This window comes from Apostichopus japonicus, chromosome 10 (assembly GCF_037975245.1).
Source record: "Apostichopus japonicus isolate 1M-3 chromosome 10, ASM3797524v1, whole genome shotgun sequence".
Lineage (NCBI taxonomy): Eukaryota > Metazoa > Echinodermata > Holothuroidea > Aspidochirotida > Stichopodidae > Apostichopus > Apostichopus japonicus.
In genome coordinates this window covers 19,317,264-19,341,394 of record NC_092570.1, presented here as the reverse complement: position 1 = coordinate 19,341,394, position 24,131 = coordinate 19,317,264, and the positions used below count along the sequence as shown (strand labels likewise).

General features: G+C 37.5%; 2 protein-coding genes across 5 annotated transcripts in view; one reads left to right on the top strand and one right to left on the bottom strand.

The window, feature by feature from the left end:
• The window catches only part of LOC139975309 (uncharacterized), a 19,745-nt gene extending 17,692 nt beyond the window's left edge, over positions 1 to 2,053 (top strand). For both annotated transcript variants that reach the window (XM_071983141.1, XM_071983142.1), the window contains exon 10: positions 714 to 2,053. In XM_071983141.1, coding sequence (XP_071839242.1) covers positions 714 to 728 — 15 coding nt within the window. In that variant the 3' untranslated portion in view covers positions 729 to 2,053. The remainder of the gene's footprint in view (positions 1 to 713) is intronic.
• Positions 1,261 to 24,131, bottom strand: LOC139975303 (uncharacterized). 3 transcript variants are annotated; one of them, XM_071983130.1, is made up of 2 exons: positions 23,615 to 24,131; positions 1,261 to 11,926 (listed from the first exon to the last, which is right to left on the bottom strand). In XM_071983130.1, the coding sequence occupies exons 1-2, from the start codon at positions 23,617 to 23,619 to the stop codon at positions 10,282 to 10,284; spliced, it is 1,650 nt and encodes a 549-aa protein (XP_071839231.1). In that variant the 5' UTR covers positions 23,620 to 24,131; the 3' UTR covers positions 1,261 to 10,281. The 3 variants fall into 3 exon arrangements, with proteins under 3 accessions (XP_071839231.1, XP_071839232.1, XP_071839233.1); XM_071983131.1 differs by having other exon boundaries at positions 23,468 to 24,122; XM_071983132.1 differs by lacking the exon at positions 23,615 to 24,131 and adding an exon at positions 14,130 to 15,268.

Below are 24,131 nucleotides of genomic sequence, written 5' to 3'. Positions count from 1 at the left end.
AATGTTGTCGGTATTGCTAAATTAGCCTTGTTTGCGTGCAGTGAAAATTTGTCGCACACTCTTCTAGATTGTTGTGTTCACCTGTGAGTGACAGCCAGGCAACAGATAATTAGTGAATTCTATTCAATGTTCAACAGTTGGTTGCCATGACAATAATTTTTTTATTTGAAAATTGTCAATTTTTTTTGGGGGGGGGGGCGGGGGAGGCTTTAGCTCATTTATTTGGAATCAATCTTGAATTATATTGTTATGGGATTTAAGCATTAAACAGCAACAACCTATTAAGCATTATCAACCAAAAACTTGCTTTTCTGAAACATTTTTCGAGTAGTAGCAAATTATGGCTACATGAGTAAGTATAATTTACAGTTACTTCTACCTAGCTGCTTTTTAGTTCTAAAGAGGTTTAAACCATACAGATTTTAGTTTTAGCTGGTTTGTTTGTATAAGTTGAATCCTTTATTTTGATTTTGAGAATCATTTACACTCCACTGTTGTTACTTCCAATGAAATTTAACCATACAGCCTTTTTAATGTGAGTCTCACAACATGGTTGGTCTACTTTTAATCCCCAATTTTGATATAAACATGTGCAAGTTACACGGAAGGTTTTTGACGATCGGTATTGTTGTTTGCATGTCTGTTACATTTCGCTGCAAGACTTTATTTTAAGATGTTATTTCCTGACGTGATATGTCCCCTTTCTGCTACAGAAAAAGAAGAAGTGACGATTTCGTTGCAGTCTGAAGTTTGCAAGAGCAATAGTCGTCTCTTTGCAGCTTGATCGATCAAAACAAACTATCAGAAGATGACCTCGGGCAAAACCATGAGGAAGGTTTGGTTTGAAGTTGCCTTGAGATGTGAGATGACAGAAATGTATAACGAGAAATGTGAGGATGCTTTGGAAGATGGTATACGGCTGTACGTTATGCACAGATGAAATCAGCATCCTCTCGGCAGGAGTGAGATGATAATATCTGCATCCTCTCGGCAGGACTGAGAAGAAAATTTTGAAGTGACGAGGAGGATTCCTCTTCCGAAGAGGACGGGTGTATCCTTAACTGTCATTAGTTAGTAACTTGGCGTCTTTCATGTAAAGTCATTACAAGTCAAAGGTACAACCTACAGGGGAAAAATGAAGCGGTAAATAAGAAATGTTTGTGAAATTATTCTTGAGATCTTAAGATGAGTTACAAGGTTATAGTGGGAAAGGAATGTTACCTTCTCTCAACCATCCCCCCCTCCCTCCTTATGGCACCCATCTTTCTTTCTTTTTGTGCAAATCTACACATAAAGGCTTAACTTCTCAATTGATGCTGTTATTTGTAAAGGGTTTGCCATTCTGCAGTGTGTAATCCTCACCTCCATTGGCAGTAACTTAGGTCAGAAATACTGAAATTTCATGTCTGTATTGAAAATTTGAAAAATGAGACCTATTTTATTGATTGTTTTTAATTTTTCTTTCTTAACTATTCCAAGGGATCCGATGTGAGGGATGCATTGTTTATAAGAACTGCACAAGTCATGCAATGTCATATAAGGCCAAGTATTATGTTACAGAACAGATAACTTAACATTGCTGGGGTGTTTGGCTTAACATGATTTATTTCCAATTAATATTCTCAGGGAATTTGTTAATATCATGATGTCTCCATAATTTGTACCTTTACTACTGTAAAATCACTTTGTAAACAAGTTTCTATAAATAACACATTAGATCAGGCCAGATTAATTACTCCTTAATTATTTGATAATTAAAAAGATGGGCAAGGATTTTACATGGTTTTTTTTTTTGGTTTTTACAAATGATCCTGTTTGTTAGATAGTGAGAGTCAATATTGCACATTATATTTTCAGGTAGCAATGTCAACTACAGTGTGTTCTAATATACCAGCAAATAATTCTTAACCAGCGATTAAAGGGGTAGAGAAAAATATGGACTTAAAATGGTCTTGTGATCCATGATCAGATATTACCATTTCTACACTGTGTTAGTGAAAATATCCTTAGATTCCATGCAGAATGATACAATAAATTTGAGGTTAGACCAGCATCCCAAACATCGTCCAAGTTAGTCATTTCAGGTTTTGAATTTTTACCTCTCCCGAGTACGATGGTTTGAATATTGCTCTGCACGTCAGCTCTACAAAGAGAAAGAAATTCTCGACAGCTACCCTTTTGGCAAATATTTGCGATATATATCATATCAAGATAACATGGATTTGTCATGTTATACAACGGAGAATGTAAACACACACAAAACAGATAGATAAATGTTACTGTGCTGCATACTGTGGGTAATAACGTGATAAAGTCAAAAGATATGTTGTAGTGTACGTGAGGAAACTTGGCAGTACCAGGAATTGAGGAAATATGACGTACCGCTGGAATTAAGGAAATATTGCTGAACCGTGTAATTAAGTTTTTAGTTTCTTGATAGTATCATTTTTGATATTTCTGCAAAGACAGTTAGTAGCCGAAGATGTTTTGTTCTACATGAAACAGAAAAGACCCTTCAACGGACTGTTAAGGATAGGTTTAAAGTTTTATTTTTTATGAATTGTTTATTCCAGGAGAAACTCGGACAGCTGGGTAAACACTTAATATGATGTCAGCTCGATTCTTTGTTTCTAGCTTCCCTAAATGATTAATCCTTACAGCTACTTTTTTTTTCATGTTGACTTTGGTAAATTATCGACAGGATTTGAAACCGGGGAATCATTTGATCCAGTATCGCATCGCGACCTGGCTACGCAAAAATGGGCAAATTGCTGTACAAGTGCAGAGATGTATAGCAGTAGTTGTGCACAGGAGCCGTAGTATCTTATAGAGATAAAGTTTATATCTTCCAGAAACAGCACACAAAATTTGAAAGATAAATTCATTCCCTGGTATGATAGTAAGATCTGTTAACAATAGAGTTTAGAAATTTGACAAATCAAGTTTCAATTTTAAAAGATTTCAAGGGATTTAAAATGTTTTATAATTTGAGATATAATCTTTGGCTTCGGTCCTTAACTGCTTACTGGTTATGAGTTGAAGAGTTATTTGAGCTATATCTAAAGTGGTATGTTTATTACATATTCATGTCATCTTGCTTCGTTGGCAACACAGTAAGCATGCTGACTGAAATGACATTCCATGAAGATCAGAAGTTTCTCCAATCAGTCATTTTTTGCACCTGGCAATTAGCTATCAATTTTTTCCTGCGACACTTTTTAGAAAGTAAATATTGGATCAAAACATTTTTTGATTAATGACTTGAAAATGTTTGTTCTGCGCTTGAGATCACAAGCAGCTCAGACAGGTTAGGCCTATTGCTGTTGTACAGTACTCTGCATGAAAGCTACACTACCACCAATATAGTCGCTAAGCTGACAACAAACAATATCTCTGTATTAGACCGTGAGCCACTTGATACCTTCACCTAGGCAAAGTGTCTTCGTCCTGATGGTAATATTTGTACCGTTCTTCTTCACTATTGATTTCCAACCTGCTTCTCCCTCCCCCATTTTATTCATCAACCGGCAGGCTGTATCGTAGTTTTCAGAAAAAGCAACAAAAACACAATGCATCTGTATAGATTCTGTGTCATATGGTGAATTTGCCCGTTTACATTTGCTAGCATTCTTGCATAATGGAGAGAATTTATTTGGTAAAACGATTACAATTTAAATCCATTAGTTTTAAATTTGCTTGGTCACCTTTTGTTCATTGGCTCTCATCAGGATTCACCTTGAGGAATTCGGTTCGATATCATGATGCATTACCGGAATTTGAATCAGTAACTTAATGTACTAACGTCAGTCCTTTACCAGTGCTTGTACCGTGACTATACATTACAGTGACCCCCTCCACCCCCCCCCCCCCCCCCGTGTCCATCCCACCCACCTCTCTTTTCCTTTCAAAGTAAATTAAAGTTGAAAGCAAAATATTTTAGTTATTCATATATCATTTTCATGTGTAAACGTGGTATGATGTGTTAAGTCTAGCACGCACAACCCTTAACGTTGTTTTGGTCATGACTCTCTGACACAGTAGTGCACTTTGATCCTTTGTTGATTCTTGAGTGAAACATTCCATCTGATAAAGAATTAATCACATCCTTTCAGATATATTTAAACTAGTTGCAACTAACCCTTTGAACAAACTATTCAAGTAAACCCTATTGGCAACGGTTCATATTGTCTTATATTTAATGACTGATAGGTCGTGAGTAGTATCCATACATATTATACTAGAGAGTTAAGTACTGTTCACACATGCTGAAACTTTCCAATGTATTTTACATTTCAATAGCACCTGTTTTTGTCAGACATGTATTTTTCAAGTTGGCAACCTAGTTTTGGTCTAATGGTACATTATATTGTACTGTACTCCCTCCATATGCTAGAATATGAAATAATGGTAATGTATGATTTTACTGCCATCCTCAAAATGCTACCCTTCCCTTCCCCCTTCCTTTTCGCCTTCCCTAGTATAATCCCTCCCCTTCCTTTCCCCCTTCCCTGGTACAATCCATCCCTTTCCCTTCCCTGGTACAATCCCTTCCTGATACGATACCTTCCTTCCCCTTCCGTGGAACAATCTCTCCCCTTCTCCTTGCTTTCCCCTTCCCTGGTACAACCCCTTCCTTCCCGTTCCCTGGTACAATCCCTTTCCTCCATCCCCTTCCCTGATACGATACCTTCCCCTTCCGTGGAACAATCCCTCCCCTTCCCTGGTACAATCCTTCTCTTCCCCTTCTCTGGTACAATCCCTTCCCTTCCACCCCTTCCCTGGTACAATCCTTCTCTTCCCCTTCTCTGGTACAATCCCTTCCCTTCCACCCCTTCCCTGGTACAATCCTTCTCTTCCCCTTCTCTGGTACAATCCCTTCCCTTCCACCCCTTCCCTGATACGATAGTTTACCCGTACCTGTAACAATCCCTTTACTCCCCTTCCCCTTTCTTTTCCCCATCCCTGGTACAATCCCTCCCTTCCCCTTCCCTGGTACAATCCATTCCCTCCCTTCCCTGGAACAATCCCTTGCTTTCCCTTCACTTCCCCCTTCCCTCCCTTTCCCCTTCCCTGGTACTATCGTGCCAACTTCAAATGCTGTGACCTCAAAAATGTCTGATATTTAGGAATTGATTGCAAATTGAACCATGATGTATAGAGTGTTCCTCTTTCATCCGAATATAAATAAATGTTCAACTAGAGTATATGCTTATTAATGTTGAACAATCAGAGATTGCATATTATTACAGATGTGGAACTTCCTCAATTTCACATCAAATTGTAAGTTTAATCTATTTATCCTGGCACTTGATAGCAACTAAGGATTCAGAAATTTTATGTTCTTATACCTGCCCTATCATTAACACACTTATATTACTGTCATTTATTCCCTTTTTCTCGGAATGAGATTAAAGGGAAAGTATACTGGCCTTAAATTTATACGAAATTGAACAAGTGCAAAATTTTCCATATCCGAAAAAATTTACAGTGTAATAGTTACTTCTCATCACATTTGATGTTGTCATTTCATCAAACTTAGAAAATCATAGCAATTTGAAATAGTATTCAAAAATAACATCCAAAATGATATGTAGAGGCTAAACTTTGCAAGATGTATCACTCGGATAAGTTATTTTTCTGACTTAGACGCTTTATTCTTAACAGCAGCAGCATATACCCTTTAAAATGCGAGTTGGTTTGACAGAAAAATGAAAGTATTAGTTTTATATGCAGAAATTAATACAAATGCTATCTGCCTAAGTTTGACATATAAAATTGATTTTTTTTCTTTTTAGAAGGGTAGTTATTGTTATTCCCATAGTACATATGAAGGTTAAGTTAATAAACCACATTGCAAAGTTTTAATCAACTAGCTGTACTGCGGGAGACACTAGCTAATACTAGGTCTCAGTATATGAAGGCTGACATGGCACTCGACCTTAATTCTCAGGTAGTTTCCATGGTAACGGCAGTGTCTAGCATTGAATGCCATATTGATTTTAACCATTCCAGAAGCCATTTTCTAGTCGGTTGTAATAAATGTTCGTACCATCGGTTGAACTTGTTGCTCATGAAATTTGTGGCTGCTTCCTAAGTTATTATGTTGAATGTTTATTCCTTGAAGCACTACCAAAGTTGATTTTAATAAATTTAAGTGTGCGATGATACTATCCTGTATTAAAACCCCCATGGCAATGTTGTTACTTAGCTTTTTACTTGGGGGGATGGAGAGAGTGCATTGGTTGGGGGTGGGGGAGTAGGGTAAAATGTTTGTGCGACGTTTTATTATTTTGATTGATTCATCACAAGCACATTACAGATCCCATAGTGTACGACAACTGGTGCGTCTACGGACAGACCCAGGCTGGCACACCATCGAGTCGTTCAGGCATACCTTTCCACATTCCATACATTCATCGCATAGCATGTGCTTTATTTTACAATTGTATAACAGACAATGGGTCCACCACCTGTTATCAACAAGTCGTCTTTTCATAGTATTTTCCATTCAACTGATTGGCTTAACAAATCACGGTTAGACTTGTATTGTAAGCTCTTCATAGAAAGTCTTGTGTTCGGTTGGTTCCTTAATAGAGAATTAAAACATTGAAATTTGGTATTTAGGGAATTTTGCTACATCATTAGAGTTGATACTACTGATTGTTTTCCTTTTAAGATTAAAACCGCGAAAAATCACACCTTACCATCGTCCCCTGCTGCGGTAGGCTGACCTATATTGTAAAAAACATGTTTATTCAAAACAGAACAATTCATGCAGCAAAACAAATTGCTGTAGAAGCCAACCACAAAAGTTTTAAAGAAATAACAGGCAAGCTTGGAATTACTCTGAACTTGAGCCTTCGAGTTGCCCTTGACGACAAAAAAACACAGCAAAGATAGGTAAACATAACACTTTTTTTCCCCATTACTGTTGTATTTCCATGACAACATGAAACCGCCTTGCGCATGTGAAACTTTTCAACATAGATCTGTGCATTTTGTACATTTGTAGAGCTCTGATAAATAAATTATATCTTACATATATAAACAAAGCAAAATTAATTTTAATGTCTTCTGCAGACTCACTTTTTGTGTTTGTTTTGCTTAATTCTTTTCTTTTCTCATATATGCATATGTACATATATACATATGCACATATATATATAATTGAATTCGTAGTGAGTTGGAAAGTCCAGAACAGTGAAAAAACTTCTAGCCTCCACCGGGATATATATGTATATGTACATATATACATATGTATATACACACATATATATATATATATGTACATATATATATACACACACATATATATATATATTTATAGATAAATACATTGATATATATATATATATATATACATATATATTTATACCAACTCACTACAATTTCAAGTATATGTATATAAACATACACACACACAAACACACACACATCTACATACATACAGATACACACACATGTATATATATATATATATATATATATAGATATATATATATAGATATATATTGATATTTATATATTTATTCCCACCAGAGGTACCAAACTGGAAACCAAAAATATCTTATTATTTTAAAGATGTTTAAGGGACATTAGTATTGTGCATGCTTTAAGCTGCTAAAAGCTATTCAAGAGCACTTTTCTGTAGGTTGAGAGCCCCCAAGTTATTTCCATTTGGAGACATATAAATTATTTAAGTGAAAGTCTAGGGCTAACATAATTTTGACTACTGACAGAAGAACATATTCTAAGCATCCCAGTAAAACTTGCATATAATCCATATATGTGCCTGTATGTTTGACATAAAATCCCTATGAATTTTTTGTACCAAATCTGAACTGAACAAAACTGGGTGTGATGTCATAAATGCACAACGACAAAGCTGCTTCTTATATTTTCTTTCCAAATTGACTTTAAATATCTCACCCCAAATTTTGGATGCATCTCAATATAAATAGTGGTCACATTGGTATATTGTTTATATTATAGCTTGAAAAATAAGGCCGAACAATGCACTTTGTTGTCAGTGTGCAACTATGACATCACACCTGTTATCTTCAAATTCTATCCACAAAAAACAACCCAGATTTCATCACGATGTTTAGAACAAGTTTTCATTGACATCAGTCAAACAAAAAAATTACTCCTGGACCATCCTTTTTAAGTAAATCTATCAGTTCCTGCGAATTGTTACTAGGGGAAGGATAACAGTTACGTTCATGTTAACCTTTCCACTAGAGTGACCCTTATTTGTTTTCTAGCACATTCGGGCCAACACTCATCACCTTTAAGTTGTCTGTTATTGTGGCTGAAGAAACCCTGTAGTCTGTTAGATAAATGCCAATTGTTAGCACACATTCGTTATCTTTCTTTTGACATTCCTCTTTAATATTTATGATCATATGCGTTTATTTATATGCTGGGGGCGTGGTCTGGACATTTAGGTCACGCCCCTAGTATGATATACCCGATCGCAGCAAGCCTTCATATACACATGGTTACTGAAATCTCCATAACCGCCATTATAACAAAACACTCATTTGAGTAACTTTAACATAATGCTTAATGTACAAGCAAAAAACTGAAAACGTGTGATTCTGGAAGACACAACTTGATACTTACTAATGTTTACATATTTTTCTTGTTTAATCTGTAATCTATCCTTCATAACTTCACCAATTTTATTTTCTAAAGTTACCAATACTACTTAAATAATGCTACGTATCTTTTTCTTAAATTCTATCAAACCCATATATAAACGTTATGCAATCACGTGCAAAAAGATGTTATCTTAAAGCAGTATTTGTGTTGAAAAGTCCAAAACTCAACTGGTTTGGGTATTTACGAAGGATGAAATTTAAGTTTCTACAATCACATATGCACTCAAAGTTACCTTAACCTTACAAAACTTGGAACCTTTTAGCACTTTTAGCACAATCTCCTTCAATTTGGCATGAAATTTCATGAGAATCCTAACGCGCTAACTTGTTACCATATTTTGGTTAGGATAAGGGAGATGGGAGTGCATATGGTGTATGGAGACAGGTAGGCGAGGAGTGACGTAAATATTGATGATTTAGCCTTGTAATAGCAGACATGGTTAATGTACCATGCTCCTAATAACTGAGTTATACACTGCGTATACAGATGAAGACAATTTTTGTGTCCCACAAATATAATGTCATGCCTTGTGTCATTTGCAAGGCAATTGAAATTTATGTTTGGTTCCATAGAATTCTGGTACGAATTCGATGTACTAACTGAAGTACATCACGTTATGTTCACAGGTTCCGTATTATTATAACAGTCGGTTTTTAATCATCATGCGATTATGACGTAACTATTTCAACATAAATTAGAGCTTTATGAAAAGTCTAATATAGTTTTAGCAAAACAAAGGTAAGGTAGAAATACATGCACGATAGGCAAGTTTCGTTTTAGTCTATACGTATACGAGCTGCCACACATACATACCTTATATAATAATGGGAATGTTGGTAACGAGAAATCTTACGACATCAAAAGTTTTAGAAACGTACTGTCCTTAACGAAAAACACTTTATCGCAAAAGCACTACTTTGTAAGTACAATTTCGCTCTTTGGATTCAAATATTTGAAAGACAAACAACTTAGGAGAAAAAGACAAAAACTAAGGAGAGCAGGGGCAAAAACAACATAAGCAAATTAATAATTCAAATTTTTGCATTTGACATTCTTTTCTGTGTATGACAGATCGTCGGTTATTAACTATGCACGGTCGTCTAGGTGATCCGAACAATGGCGCCAATTCCCTTAGATACCAGCCTAAGGTAATCTGACGACGAAATGCTGTTACAGGGCAGGATTGTCAAATTCGCGTGCTTACTTACTGACACAACCCTGTTTCATAAAAATTCTCAGATACAGCATCCTACACCCCCCCCCCCCCTCCCCCCAAACCACTCACCCAACACACACCAGCACGCGATTGCGTTATTGGAGCTATCGAACGAGTTAAACAACATACTGAAAATCCATATGGTATTACTCTATGATAATTTGAAGCCGTAAATTTGACTACTTTTTTGCCATTTTTTTTTATATGAATCGCGCATTGAATAACTGCGACTTGGATGATCTGTATTAAGGCTAATCCTAGTTGACTGCGCATGAGTACAAAAGACTTACCTCTACATGGAATACATTTCGAAATCTTATGTATAAACATCTTTTCTTGTTCTGTGAAAAAAATGCCTACGAAATCGATAAATACAAAGACCTGTCGTTCATATTAAATCTTTACTCTGGATTTGTTAATGTTGTTTTCTCAGATACTATACTCTTAGTTGTATCAATAGTGTCATCCAACGTACAACAGGCTTCGCAGACTTCATTCAGTTGAAACTTTTTCGCCCATTTGTAAACTTTCCTCACGTCCCTGTCGGTGATTTCCATTTTGCCCGTGTACAAGTAACCTACTAACTTCTGTAACACATCCGAAGGTATCCTGGTTAAAAACACGTCCATGTGCTTGGAACCTTGTAGTTCTTGTGTGATGAGATGGGACAGATACGAACTTCCGGTTTCTAAGACTAACCTTTGACACGGAAAGTCTTTCGTTTGTGTACGTAGTACGACGTCGAACAAAATGGCCTCTCTCCTGGTTCGATTGATCTCTCTAACAATGTCGTTAGCATGTTTAGGGTTGTTATACGAAAAATCCGGAGGAGTGAAATCTGAACTACTGAGAGTTGATCGTAAACTAGTGGAGTCGTTACCACTATCATAGCGCTTCCGGTCTTTCTCATCCGTTCTCTCTGACGGTGGAACCTCAGAGGACGATTCCTGACCAGAGTCGTCGTCTGTGCGTCCTACGTCACCCTGTGACGTCACCTGTGTTGGTGAGTCATTACCTAGTCCATCTTCAGAGAGAGTTTCGATATGTTTGAGTTGCGCGATGGTGCGAGATTTTACGCTCTTCTTCTCTTTGTGTAGATATGATTTGCAAGCCTCGTGGACGTCTTTGAATTTAAAGACTCTCGAACTCTCCGTTAAGCTTGCCATCATGTCGCGTTCTACTCCAGCGATGGTACCAGAGTAGGCGTAGTCGACCAGGATATCCATCACTGAATATTGAACACCCCTCATTTGAATAAAGTCGTGTCGCGTCACGTGTCTATTCCCACTCGATAATAGCGATTTAAAGTAAGTGCTCGCAGAAGCTAAGACGATCCGATGGCATTTGATTTCTAATCCTCCGAAAAATCCTAACGTTAAATCGATTAATCGCCCCTGTAATCGGTATTCGCCAAATTTTTTCAGGACTTGCGCGTTCCTCGTGGAGTTATTAATTCCTTCCAGTTTCACTGTCCCTTTGGCGCTCTGAGTCTTGGAGACGAAGCTGGATGGCGAGCCTGGACTTTTAAGTCCAATGTGGACTGCTTTAGGCGGCGCAAACGGTGAATGCGAACGCGTTAATGCGTCCACGGAAGACGAACGGAGATAGCTCTGTTTACGACTAGTTATCGCTGATGAGGGGCTGCTGTCGATTGGTGAAGTAGCGGAGGGACGGGTCCGTAGAGGACTCGGTGACATACTCCGGTCCCTCCGTGGTGTCCGTTCGACAGGTTTCTCTCTGGTTTGTGATTTTGAGTAAAGCCGTCCTGAGGACACAGGCGCCGGTCTCTCACAGCTAGGGTTTCTGTTGGCTATATACATTCTGATGTCGTAATCGGACAATGCGTCTGATTTATTCTCCGCCGGATGCGAAATTGGTCTGACAGAGCGTCCTCGGGAGGAAGAATCACTCTGCACGTTGAGTCTTCCTGCTGATGAAGACCGAGGCCTTTGGGGACCCGAGCGGGCCGGGGTCCTGGTCTTCCGAGCCCCTGACCTCTCGATGACTGCCTTGGTAGACATTTCTAGGTTACAATAATTGAGAACTCTGTGAAGAAAGAAAAAAACATGAACAAGAATAAGATATTCATTCACATGCATTTAGCAATAGAGATTGTTTAGCTATGAACAACACTTCCCTTAACTCCAAACACACACACAGACACACACAAAATGGACAGTATAAGTAATTTCATAAACTATGCTCCTCACTAAAGATTAAAATAAAATATTGCAAAACGTGAAAATCAAGGAATTTATAACATCTGCAAAGTCGAGCCACAATTCCATATCTATTAAGAAAGACTGCACTTTTGAAATTCAGTGATTTGCGTCATACATGACTCTCCATGGTTAATGATGGTGCGGGATGGTGATGTTGCGGGGTAGGGATGGTGCGACGTGGGGATGGTGCTGGATGGTGATGGTGCGGGGTGGTGATGGTGCGACGTGCGGATGGTGCAGAAAGAGGGCATTCCAAGCTGTTACAGGCAATTTTTATCACATGCAGTGAACGTTAATTGGTATGACTCTTTTCCTCCCTCCCGCCCCACCCTCCCCCATCAGATAAAAACTGCGCCCGATTCTTGAATATTATCAATGAAGAATAGCGTGGTCGGCTTCCGCAAATAATATGGTACATAACATGCCATCAAGAAATTAGCTTTATATAAGGTAGCATTCTTATAGTCCACTGTGGTGACGCGCACGAAAACTGACGTCAAGTAGGTTTTTTTGTTATATCGTTATTCAGCCGTATGCAAGTGGTTATGTTTAATTAAAGTCCTACATATACACGCTTTATTACCGCATCGTTGAACTTATGAAATGCGGACAAGGACAGTAAGTTTACACGCAGTGCATTCAGTTTAGTCAAAATACATAACGGTAGAGATACAAGTCAGTTGAAGACGGTATTTCTACCTAAAACATGAACAACGGAGCTCAACATAGCTATGTAAAATCGAGCTTATTCATTGTCACTAACTTTCACTTTGTTTTTGGTCTGCACTAAGGCTTTTTTTTTCCTTTTCTTTTCGACAAAAGGACTAAGTTCTGACTCACTCGTAACGTGTCTACACCATATGACCATGACAACGACTGTGAACCTGCCCACGTACTTGAAGTTACAGGGCATGTGACCCAATTTACGTGAGTGGTACCGCTTCATACCTGTTAGTGTTTTGAGATTTTTGTTGCTATGTCAGAATCGGAACTGATTTGCTTATATAATAATTTACACTGTTAGGCTAAGAGTAGCAGGTTGCCTTTAGTATACGACATTATTCCATTTTTTCACAAAATTCAATTCTAGGCCTATATGTTACTGAGACAATGTTTTACAAATGAAATCTAAGAGATTTTTTTTGGTATATTTACTCGCAGAAATCCTCTACTAGTCGGTAAAGGTTACATCAATACTCAATGACAATATATGTGAAAAAAATGATTCAGCCCTGACCCTTGTATGCAAAGTACGCTACGTTATAGTTATATTTGTATTGTCGACAGTGGTTTCAGGTGATAGGTTTAACCGTCGAATGTAAAATTATTTCCCAACAGATACCACGATAGCTTCTTTCCAATAAAGCGTATTGTATGAGGTGGGGGAAGGGGGGGGGCGAAACTTTTAACGCAGCGAAAGTGAAAACCTGCACGTGTACGTATATAGTCCTGACATGAAGTTATCAAAGATACCCCTCCTTATACCCATATCCGGAGCGATGAGATGGGTAGGGTGGTGGGCAGGAAGATGGGACACCCGGCCCCAGCCTCGCAGCACCGCTCAAAGTTAAACTTCTTAATTAGATTTTGAGTAGCGCGTTTTAATATATGTAATACAGATTATTTTTGAAAACATGCACAGATTCAAGACTATCACAGCGTCTTTATGCAAGAACTCACAACTTGGATATCAAAGTAGGCTAGTAACTAAGAGGGAAATAGGGTATTAAGCTGCATGGAAGCTACTCAGTTATAATTATAAAATGATGAACCGTTGAATGCAGGTAAATTTTATGATATATATATATATGTATGTATGAATGTATATATATATATATACATATATATATTTACACATATATATATACACACACATATATATATATATATATATATATATATATATTAACTACAAAATAAATATTGTTTTAATGAATGCATGTTGTTGTGTGGCTTACATATTCGAACGTAGGCTACAACCTCAAGAGCGATCACCGGTTTCAAAAAATCAAAAAATAAATACTCACGTTTAGCAGACGACATATAAGAAATGAACACGAAAAATAATAATCTTTTCCTCCTTAATAAATAACAGCAATAACTTTGGAGATCAGACAGTCAGACGTTTTTGTACGTCTCCCTGCGCACAGTCACACGATACCTGTTAAAATGTTTCTGCTATATACCGTGGAGCTGTCTGTAATACGTATTCCGCTTAGTACACTATAGTTACAATACCTTCAATAACGACGCGTAGGCCTATAATACATAATATGGGTTTGTTTGTTGTTGTTGTCATAGGCATAACGCAATTGTGCAAAACCAGCCGACTACTTATTAAAAAAAGTTCACGTTCTGCATAACTTGTGTGTGTGTATACATGGTGTTCCGGGTGCATACAAGTTCTGTGTCACGGCTGAAAGGTAAATCATAGACTAAACGTTAGTGAGAATTCGACTCACGCATTAGTTTAATTAAAAACACCCGGAAATATTAATGCATGCCAAAAAGAATAGGAAATAAAAGAAAAACGACGGGGGCAAATGCGCAGAGAGAGAGGGGCAGAGAATTAGAAAACAAGAAAGTCATGTTTATGGAATTGAGGAACCTATAGTCATGCAAATAAATGTCATTTTTACAGCGCCCTGAATCTAATGGTCATCTGGGTTTATGAATAAAATGTAATTCACATCTGAGTTTTGGAATACCCACTTAACTTTAAATAAAATTATTAAACTTTAGAATATCAGTCACAAAATCGTTTTGTCATGTGACGTCATTTATTACGCAATGTATAGATGCTGCTTGTTGTATATGATACTTTACATATTTCACGTTATTCTCTAAAGTTTTAATTAACCACTGTTTACTATGGATTCACTAAATTATACTTATTTTAAAACTGTGTCGTATTATTTGCGCTATGGTGCGAAGTAGTAACCTTACAGAGCGCATCAGAAGTAACAGAGGTTATGCTATATAGCTGATGATGCACTGTATAGCCGCCTATAGGTAGACAAAATGTTGGGGTGGGAGAGGAGGCTGCTGAGGGAGGGGGGTGTGTGCCACACCCCACAGAAGTTATAGGTACGAAACCGATACGGCAAAGAATTGCACACGAGCGCAGATTCGTATGGCAAATGAAGCTATAGCCATGAAAAAGCAACATTTTGCATCTAAGCCCCGCAACCGAAACAATACTTTCTCAAAGAAATGTGATTTGGACCCCATCCCAAACGGACCTCACCCCCTCTCTCCCTTCCTCAAACTTCGAGTTTATAACAGTGTATAAAGAGCCTAGTATGTGATGTCATGAAAAGTCATAGCAATGTACAGTAAGCCATAAAATGATGATAACTTCAATCCTCTGAGCCTTAAAATGGGGAAAACACTTTGGCAACACGGGAGGTGGGCTATGCGTCTTGGGGGAGGGGGGGGGGGTGGTTGGTAGATCGGACTACACCGTGGCATCTGTTTAAATCAGGTACCGAGACAGTAGCTATCAAGTTACCTATAACAGTTTCATTCAGTGACAATTAATGGTCGGTAAAATCGTCAGTAAACCGAGAGCTATTTTAATCGATATCACGCCCACTTGCCAAACGAATAAATTTGGAATAAAACAAACAACATCACACACTGGATGGTGCAAAAGGCACTACAGGTTATATTTGTATCGAGCCATGTGTATGTCAATTTCCTTTGGTCATCAGCAAAAATTGACCACAAATTTTAGCATTCTCCGTAAAAAAAAAACTCCTTTAAGTTGTCAAAACTATATTTTCTGAGGGGGGTTCTGACCTGCCAAGTTATTCCAAGACCTTTTGAGGAGTGTTCAGTTAGACAGCCTAATTAAATCTCCATGAGAAAGAATTTTAAGATGCAGGTGGCAGTAAAATGAAGTCGGAGTATATGTGACCATTATCTGACTCTCTAGCATAACTTGCGAAAAATGATGACTTTGGACTTTGATAACGTCCCAAACCAGAAAGGCCTATATACCTTGGTCCTATCGCCATTTGAGCGTTTTCCTCAAAATCTCGGAGAATGAAACGCATAATTAATATTTTCTTTCTTTCATATAGTGCATGTACGTAAACTAGACTATGAAGTATCTGTGACACTATCTGTGACACTATACTGTGACACTATACGGTGCCGTGTACTAGTTAACACATCATATATTGATGTTCGAAAGTCCAAATCAAATACTAAATATAAGACACTTGTTTCTATCTGTCACGAAAGAAGTCAAATCTCGATAAATGTGATCACCAAAGCGTCGCATTTTTTTAGCTGCAGGTGTGCCCATTCCAAACCTTTATCTATTATAATATACCGTACATTTCTTTGAATCGCACTATTTGCGTAGGAGAAAATAATAATTGTTGCATGGTTACGCGTTTGTGTATCCGTGCGTATAGGCTATGAGAATAGGCCAAGAGTTCTTAGTCTAACACATTTTGGTAATTAGCATAGGAACCATAGGAAATATCTTATTAATTAGACGAAAAGAAATATACAAAAAATGTTGACTACCTCAGAAGTGTTATCACAGGAACATGTAATTTAACAGGTGTTATCAATCAGTATGCCTATATGCCCAGGCTGCTTTGTGATATTATACTAAGCCTTCCATATACATATGGATAACGCCAATGGCCACCTTTAATGTAAAAGGAGATCGAAACCTGTTATCTAGGGGGTGGGTGTCGTGGCGGGGATGGGGTGGGGCGGGTAGAGGAAGAAGAACGGGTGAGAGATAGAGAGCAGCCCTTATGGAGGTGGTGGGGGGGGGGGACTTAGAGAACAGCCCCTCTTCTTACGGTGGGTAATTGTGTATGTGTAACATCAATAAACCGTTGTATTAGAATATCTTGAGCACAATGTTTGGTACCGTACATCGTAGTAATAGATGTGATCATTGGACCCAAACATTTCCCCCTCCGATCCCACGGTATAATGGAAAGGGGGGATCGAAAACCTCTTTTCTCGGGGAGGGTGGACGGGGGGAAGAAAAACGAGATATATATGTATATATGTAGAGAGAGAGAGAGAAGCCCTTATGGAGTTAGTAGGGGGGGGGGTGCACCTAGAGAACAATCCCTTTCTTACAGTGGATATAGTGGCATAGTGTATGTTCCATCAATATGCCATTGTATTAGAATGTCGTGTGCACAATGTTTGGTACATAATTGTAATATATGTGATAAGAGGGCCCTAACCTGCTCCCCCTCCCCCGATCCCGAGGGACGTGCTTTAGATTACATCAAGTATGTTTCATGGCAACAAGTACGCCATGGTACACGTAGGATTTATTTTGGTTATTCGTGGTCGTCCATATTTCGATTCAACTCTCTCTAAGGTCACTCGGCGTGAAGACACGCCATTGTCATTGTCACTGTCATAATTAGTATATGTCTATTATTCGTTATCGGTACATTCCATCATCACACATACAAAGGACGAAATTCTTGAACAGCTGTTTTAATAATATCGATTTTGATACTATTTTGATATTATGACGTCACGGCATTCATAATCCGTAGATATATTGTATATATATATATATTGTATATATATATATATATATAATATATAAACATAGGCCTATATATATATATATATATTTATAATAAATATATATATACATATATAATATATATATATAATATATGTAATATATTTATGTATATAAAATATTTATATATGTAATATATATAATATATATATAATATATATATTTATATATAATATATATACAATATATATATATATAATATATATATTTATATATAATATAATATATATACAATATATGTAATATATATATTATATATAAAATATATATAAAAAATATATATATAAATATATATATAATATATATTATATATATATTATATATAAAATATATATATTTATGTATATATATATATGTATATACATATATATCAACATATTTACTCACTAGCGAATATTCATAAAGTTCAGTGTGTGAAAATATCCCAATTCAGATACACCCAGCGATACGATTAAAGATTTTAGAAAATAAACACATGAGATCAGCACTCACGAAGCGTCACCATTCGTTGTGTATGTGGTGAGGGGTGTGTCTAGGAATGGGTTACGCAGTGGCGGTTTGGGGGGGGGGTGGAAGGGTTTAATTGGAGTTAGAAATGGGAAAATTGGATATGTATAGGGGTAGATAGTGAGTATGTGTGGTCTAGTTCTCCCAGAGTACAAACTCAGAGACAACAAAGTTGAAATTCTGACTAGCATATACTTATAGTCTTAACCTCCTATAATGGGTTTAGTTTAGTATTTTCCAAGGGTTCGGAAGCCAACAGAAGCTCATCTGAAACAGTATGGATCGTGAATGCTTACATCAAGCCTTCTTTTTGCGATCACTTATCAGAGACAAGGGTGGGGTGTATAATTGTCGCACTCATTCCTGAACGGCGGGACCGCCAAAACGAGATTTAATAAGAGAAATGTATGCACCATCACTGCAGTGCAGCTATGAAGAATGAAACTGTTTCAATGACAGGAATCCTTTCGCACTGCACATAAATGAAATGTGAGCACCTGCGCGCAGTCGCGAAACATCGTTGGACGGGCACGTTGTTCTTCTGTAAACGCTCATGCTCGCCGCGTTGATATCATAGTAAATGGGACGCGATCTTGAAAAGCAATTTGTTTGCGCCCTTGTCTCAAATTATTATTAGCTTTTTTATCTCCAGGCGTCTGTAAAGCTTTCCTTACCCGACTGATCCAATCTCGTCGGAGGGAAAATGTCAGTGAAGTAATAGGATGAAATTAACCGCCTGAGAAGTAACTGAAAGGAATGAAAATAGCCGTCACGAAATAGATTGTCGCTGTTGACACTTATGATCGAAAAGATAACAGTGTTTATAGGGTTTCGCAACCTCGCGCATTGCTCCATGTTGTCAAGAAAGTGTCTGAGATAAAGAACAGACTGCGGCTGCTGTTTTCTCAAAAAAGAAAAAAAGACAGCCCATGCAGGCATTAATTTTGTTTCTTATAGATGTGGAGATGTCTTATGGTTGATGTTGGTTGCTAGAGATTCAGAAAATCGTTCGACGTATGACGAACTCAAGCAAATTAATTAAAGAATCCGAAATCGCGGCCTATAGTATTTTACAGTGACTTCTTCGTCAAATCTGATATCAGTAGCCTATATACTACAACGGTAACAATAAAAAATTTACGCATACACTAATTAGTATAACACTATTTATATAGGGTACAGCCAGAGACGTGCACTGAGGGGAGTTGCAGACAACCCCTGGAGATAGATAAAGAATTAAATTTACTCTGCATTTAGAGTAGCTAGTATTTCACTTTTCTGCACCATATTCACGCAAGTTTACACGCGCCAAGTTTCTCTATTTAATGATCTACGAGGCATATCTTTTCCATCCAAAAGACACAATTAGTTAGCATCAGATACAATTAACATCGAGAATGACTTCATTTAATGTGCAGTAAAAGTACATGCTTTTCCTGTTTTATTTTCGAGCGTACTTCAGCTTCACAGGAGGAGAATCACCACAGCAACGAGAGTTCGTGTTATTTCTTTCTCTACTTTCTGTCACGAATTCCTGTCTTATAAGACCAAGTTTTCGTTTATGATAAGTGTAAAGCCTGCTACTTCACGGCAGGCCGCAATCAAACCTTTTATGTTAATGCAATCGCAAGTGCATGAATAACTTGCCCTAGATTTCTACATTACCAAACAAATGTTGAGAGAAGTGTCAGAACCGTATCTGTGACATTGTTTATCAATGCATCAGTAGATAGCATGTAGGAGCCTACCACGCATTAATAGTAATGGTTGTTAAAGGAGATATGAAGCCTACATTGCCACATTTCATTGCCACGTTGGTCAAGTTCTCTCTACAAAAAGTCTTATCAGCCAAGAATTTGAAGACATTGAAGTGGTTAAATGCAATCTATAGGTTTGTGGTAGTTTGAATGATTTCATCAAGACGACATCATTTGCGTTGAGGTATTAACTTTTCTGTTTGTCCTTCTTCAATATAGCATTACAACTAATTGTCTGACTGTCTCGATTAAAATGTACTTGGCTCAATTCTCCCATCACTGCAATGTTTGGTGTTGACAGCTATCTGACATAAATAGACGAATCAACAGCTCGGTCTGTGCTGTAGACCACCATCGTTGGCCCCAACTTACTATATACGTAACGTACGTACTAACTATATGACTGATGAATATTTTATTTACAAATGACCTGAAAACGTGTGAACGTTATGGTGATAAATATTAAATAGCCTAGTACGATATACACACTTACTAAAAGAAAGCCTACTCTACAGACAGATGATAAGCATACAGGGATAAACTATTAATCATATTTTGGGCGCGTCAGATGTGTCGTTTTACTGCCAAAGTAAATTTCTGTGTATATTTACCAAGAGCAAAGAAAAAATCCAGTGAGTATTGTTTAACACTGAAAACTCGTTACAGCACTGCAGTGTGGTACAAACAACATAACTTAGTATACATTATGATCGCAATATACTTCCTTGTACAATGGCAAGATGGAAGGAGTTTCATCGAGGGGAGGAGGTGGTAGGGAATTTTAAAAGGGAGTGACGAGAGGAAAGGGTGACGAGAGGGAGGGGATTACGAGAGGGAGGGGGCCAGCGGGACAGAGCTACGACCCAATATGGAGAGTATTAAGATCAGCCATATATAACGTAAGCTGTATAGCAAATTTTCAGATCACTAGTTTCTCAGTTCATCCGGAACGCAAACTGTTTTATTACATAAATTGGATGTTAGATTTGTAAGAAAACAGAGAACGTAATGTGACGCTGTGCTAAATGTTATAATATTTGCATGTTTGGTAGATGGGATGGTGTATGTTTTAGATGTGAGACACCTAAGAGAGGAGCACTTGTTGTGATAGCGCACTGATTTTATATACATGACGTCATTGAGGGTGGGGCGTTTTAAATGAGATGAATGTATAATTACATATTTTCCCCATGCACTGACGCCATAATTGAATCATCGAACAGACCGGGATATTGTCATCACTTATCGATCAGACAGTGCATTACCAATTCGAGCAACAGGTCAACATATTTGTAAATTGATTCATAAATCATATTTCAATTGATTCTATTATATGAAATTGCTTCTGTTTTTTTTTTGTATCCATTTTTTTGGCACTTCAGTTCTTTTTGAAGTCTTCGCGAAATAACAATATCTTATTTTCTCACGCAAGTGATTGCCTGGGGAAACTGGTCCTGTTATGGCAGTTGGTATTATAAGTGACCTTTATTGAAAAGTGGTTTTGTCACTGCACTATTCACATCATATAGGGTACTGTATTACAGTGTGTAACCGTAATTTTATGAGATCGATGCTATCACAAATGCGTCAGATGATAGCCAGTAAATAAACACTACAGTGACTATATACTTTCGTTGAAACTAAAACAAACAAAAACAGCTGTAACTTAATATGACGACAATTATTTTTTTAAAAACAAACTACTTTTATGTAGCCTATAACGTATAAGACGGGCTTAAAATTTGAATATAATTTGGGGCTCAGGCTGGGAATGGATGGGGACAACTTTCAGTAAACGTTAGGCTATTGGACAATGTTTTGAGTCATTTGGGGGTTGAACAAACTGACTGTAAGGGGAGGAGGGGACCCCTGATCCTCTCGGCCGTGGGTCAGTCACTAAACCAACTCTGTATTCAATTCAATCGAGGACACGCATTACTGTCGATTACGTTATGAATGATAGCCAACTAGCTGGTGGCATTTCAAATGATTGCGTAACTTGCAAAATTCCACTCTTCATCAGGTGCACTCGGGACACAACAATGTATTGCATAGTTCAACACAGAATCAAGAATTCCTCCTTACCTTTGAAAGGTCTATGACAATTATACGTACAAACTCCATTGGATCATTAAAATACAAATTAAGCAATGTTAATTACCTATATAGGCATACCAGAGAACATGTGCTACAAAAGTGCTGTTGACCTAAGCTAAAAGTCTTTGTTTTTCTAAATGTGGTTAAAGAGACTATCAGGAGCTGTTTGACACATCAGCCGTTACTATGTGAACTTGAATGCGACTTAAAAATAATAATATTATTTTTAGTCGAGCCTGCACACTAAATGACATGGCGGGAAACGATAAACATAACAAGTGACGTCATGAAAAAGAGCCGAGCGCCGGCATATTCTGAGTATTTTGTCTTTTCATATATCAAACCTTGACGAAAACAAATCTTTGAATGAGCGGATGTTGTTGCTATGGAAATCTTTAGTTACGTCACATTATATACCGTAACTATAGATTTTCAAGGACATCTTTATTTTGGTGAAAAGAGAAGAATGCTGATAAGAATTAAAATATTACAATAATTGGATGGTAGGTCTACAGTTTTAGAAGCCCGATACAATTATTATGCCGTCCACATGCCCTCAATTCTTCAAGTATAAGATACACATCTCTTTATGGTGTTCGAATTTTGTGGATAAAATATGTTACAGCAAGCACAGGTGTCGGCAAGTATACCTTCGTGTTTTACGCTCAGTACGTGGAAATCGATTTTTGTTCAAACCTTCCCACACCCTCCGTCTGTGCCCGGCCCACACTCCTCACCCACCATCTCCAATTCGTGCTGTTATTTAATATACCCGGCTTACACGTACCATGAATTCGGCTCATGGACTATTGACGTTGAGGTTTTGTAAAACTAAAATACATGCGAATATTATAATATTAATGGAGCTATATTATAGTTATACGTTGGAACCAAAGCATACGGAAACTCAGTGCAAGAAACTGAGAAGTAACACCTTGATCCTCAGTAAGGCAGGTGGTATCATAAATATTAGCCTAAGCGAAAACTGCATATCGCGTAAATTTATAATGAATTATTCCCTGAATTAAAATTAATCAACACAATTAGTTGGAAAACAACCACAAAATCAAAATTTACAATTGTCACATTTTCCTACGGATAGCGCAAAAAATCGGAAAAGCCATTTTCAGCGAAGTACGTTAGTTTTCTATATACGATCTCTCGCCATTGCGCTAGAACTCCCTTTTTTGTAATAAAATATGAAAGTCTTCTCGACGTCAATTTTATGCATAAATTATTTGTTTCTTACAATGCCTCTTGTTCAGATGGTCTACCTCTCACGATAGGCCGATATTGTGAATCCTCGTTGTTTATGCCCAACCTTCCAAAGCTGATGAGTTCTATACATAATAGATGTGCCTGTCTGCTTATAGTATACTATACGCTAGCCTATAGCAACATCAAATTAAATTACAATACGTACCTTACGAATACAATTCTTTATAGTAAATCATTTCTCACATCCAGAATCGCGAACTTATGGATTCCGAATAAATTTCACCGCTTCGTATTTCAAAACAAACTATTCATCAAAAGCGAATGGAAAATTTAATATTTTATATATACGAACCGCATCAACTGTATATGCAGAGGAAAGCTTTATGACATTGACAGACAGTTCCCGTACACATATGAGTATATGCGTGTATATATAATCGCCTGCGTGTAGGCTACAGAAAAACGTCTGCTTGCATGAATTATGCCAATGAATGGCAGCGCTGAGATACAGTGCTGGCTGAATATCAGTCATGTGCTCTATACAGTTATGGCCTGGGTTGCACTTTACCCTTCGAACAACTTGTTCCACAAAAATGCGATAAAGGCAGGTTAAATACTAGATAAACATGTGATGATAAAGTATTTACGTGAAAAACAATCATAAGTCCTGAAAGGTATTTTAGTTATTTGGCATGTGAAACCCGAACAGTAGCGCTGAATTAATCAAGTCGATTGTAACGTTAATTAGTCATTAGCATATATAGGTGGCACCTGGGCAACACTGTACGTAACACAGTATAACCGTTTGTTATTCGTATGACTAGGAGGTGGTTGGTTGGTTCGCTGCGGAAGCTGTCATTCATTTCTTT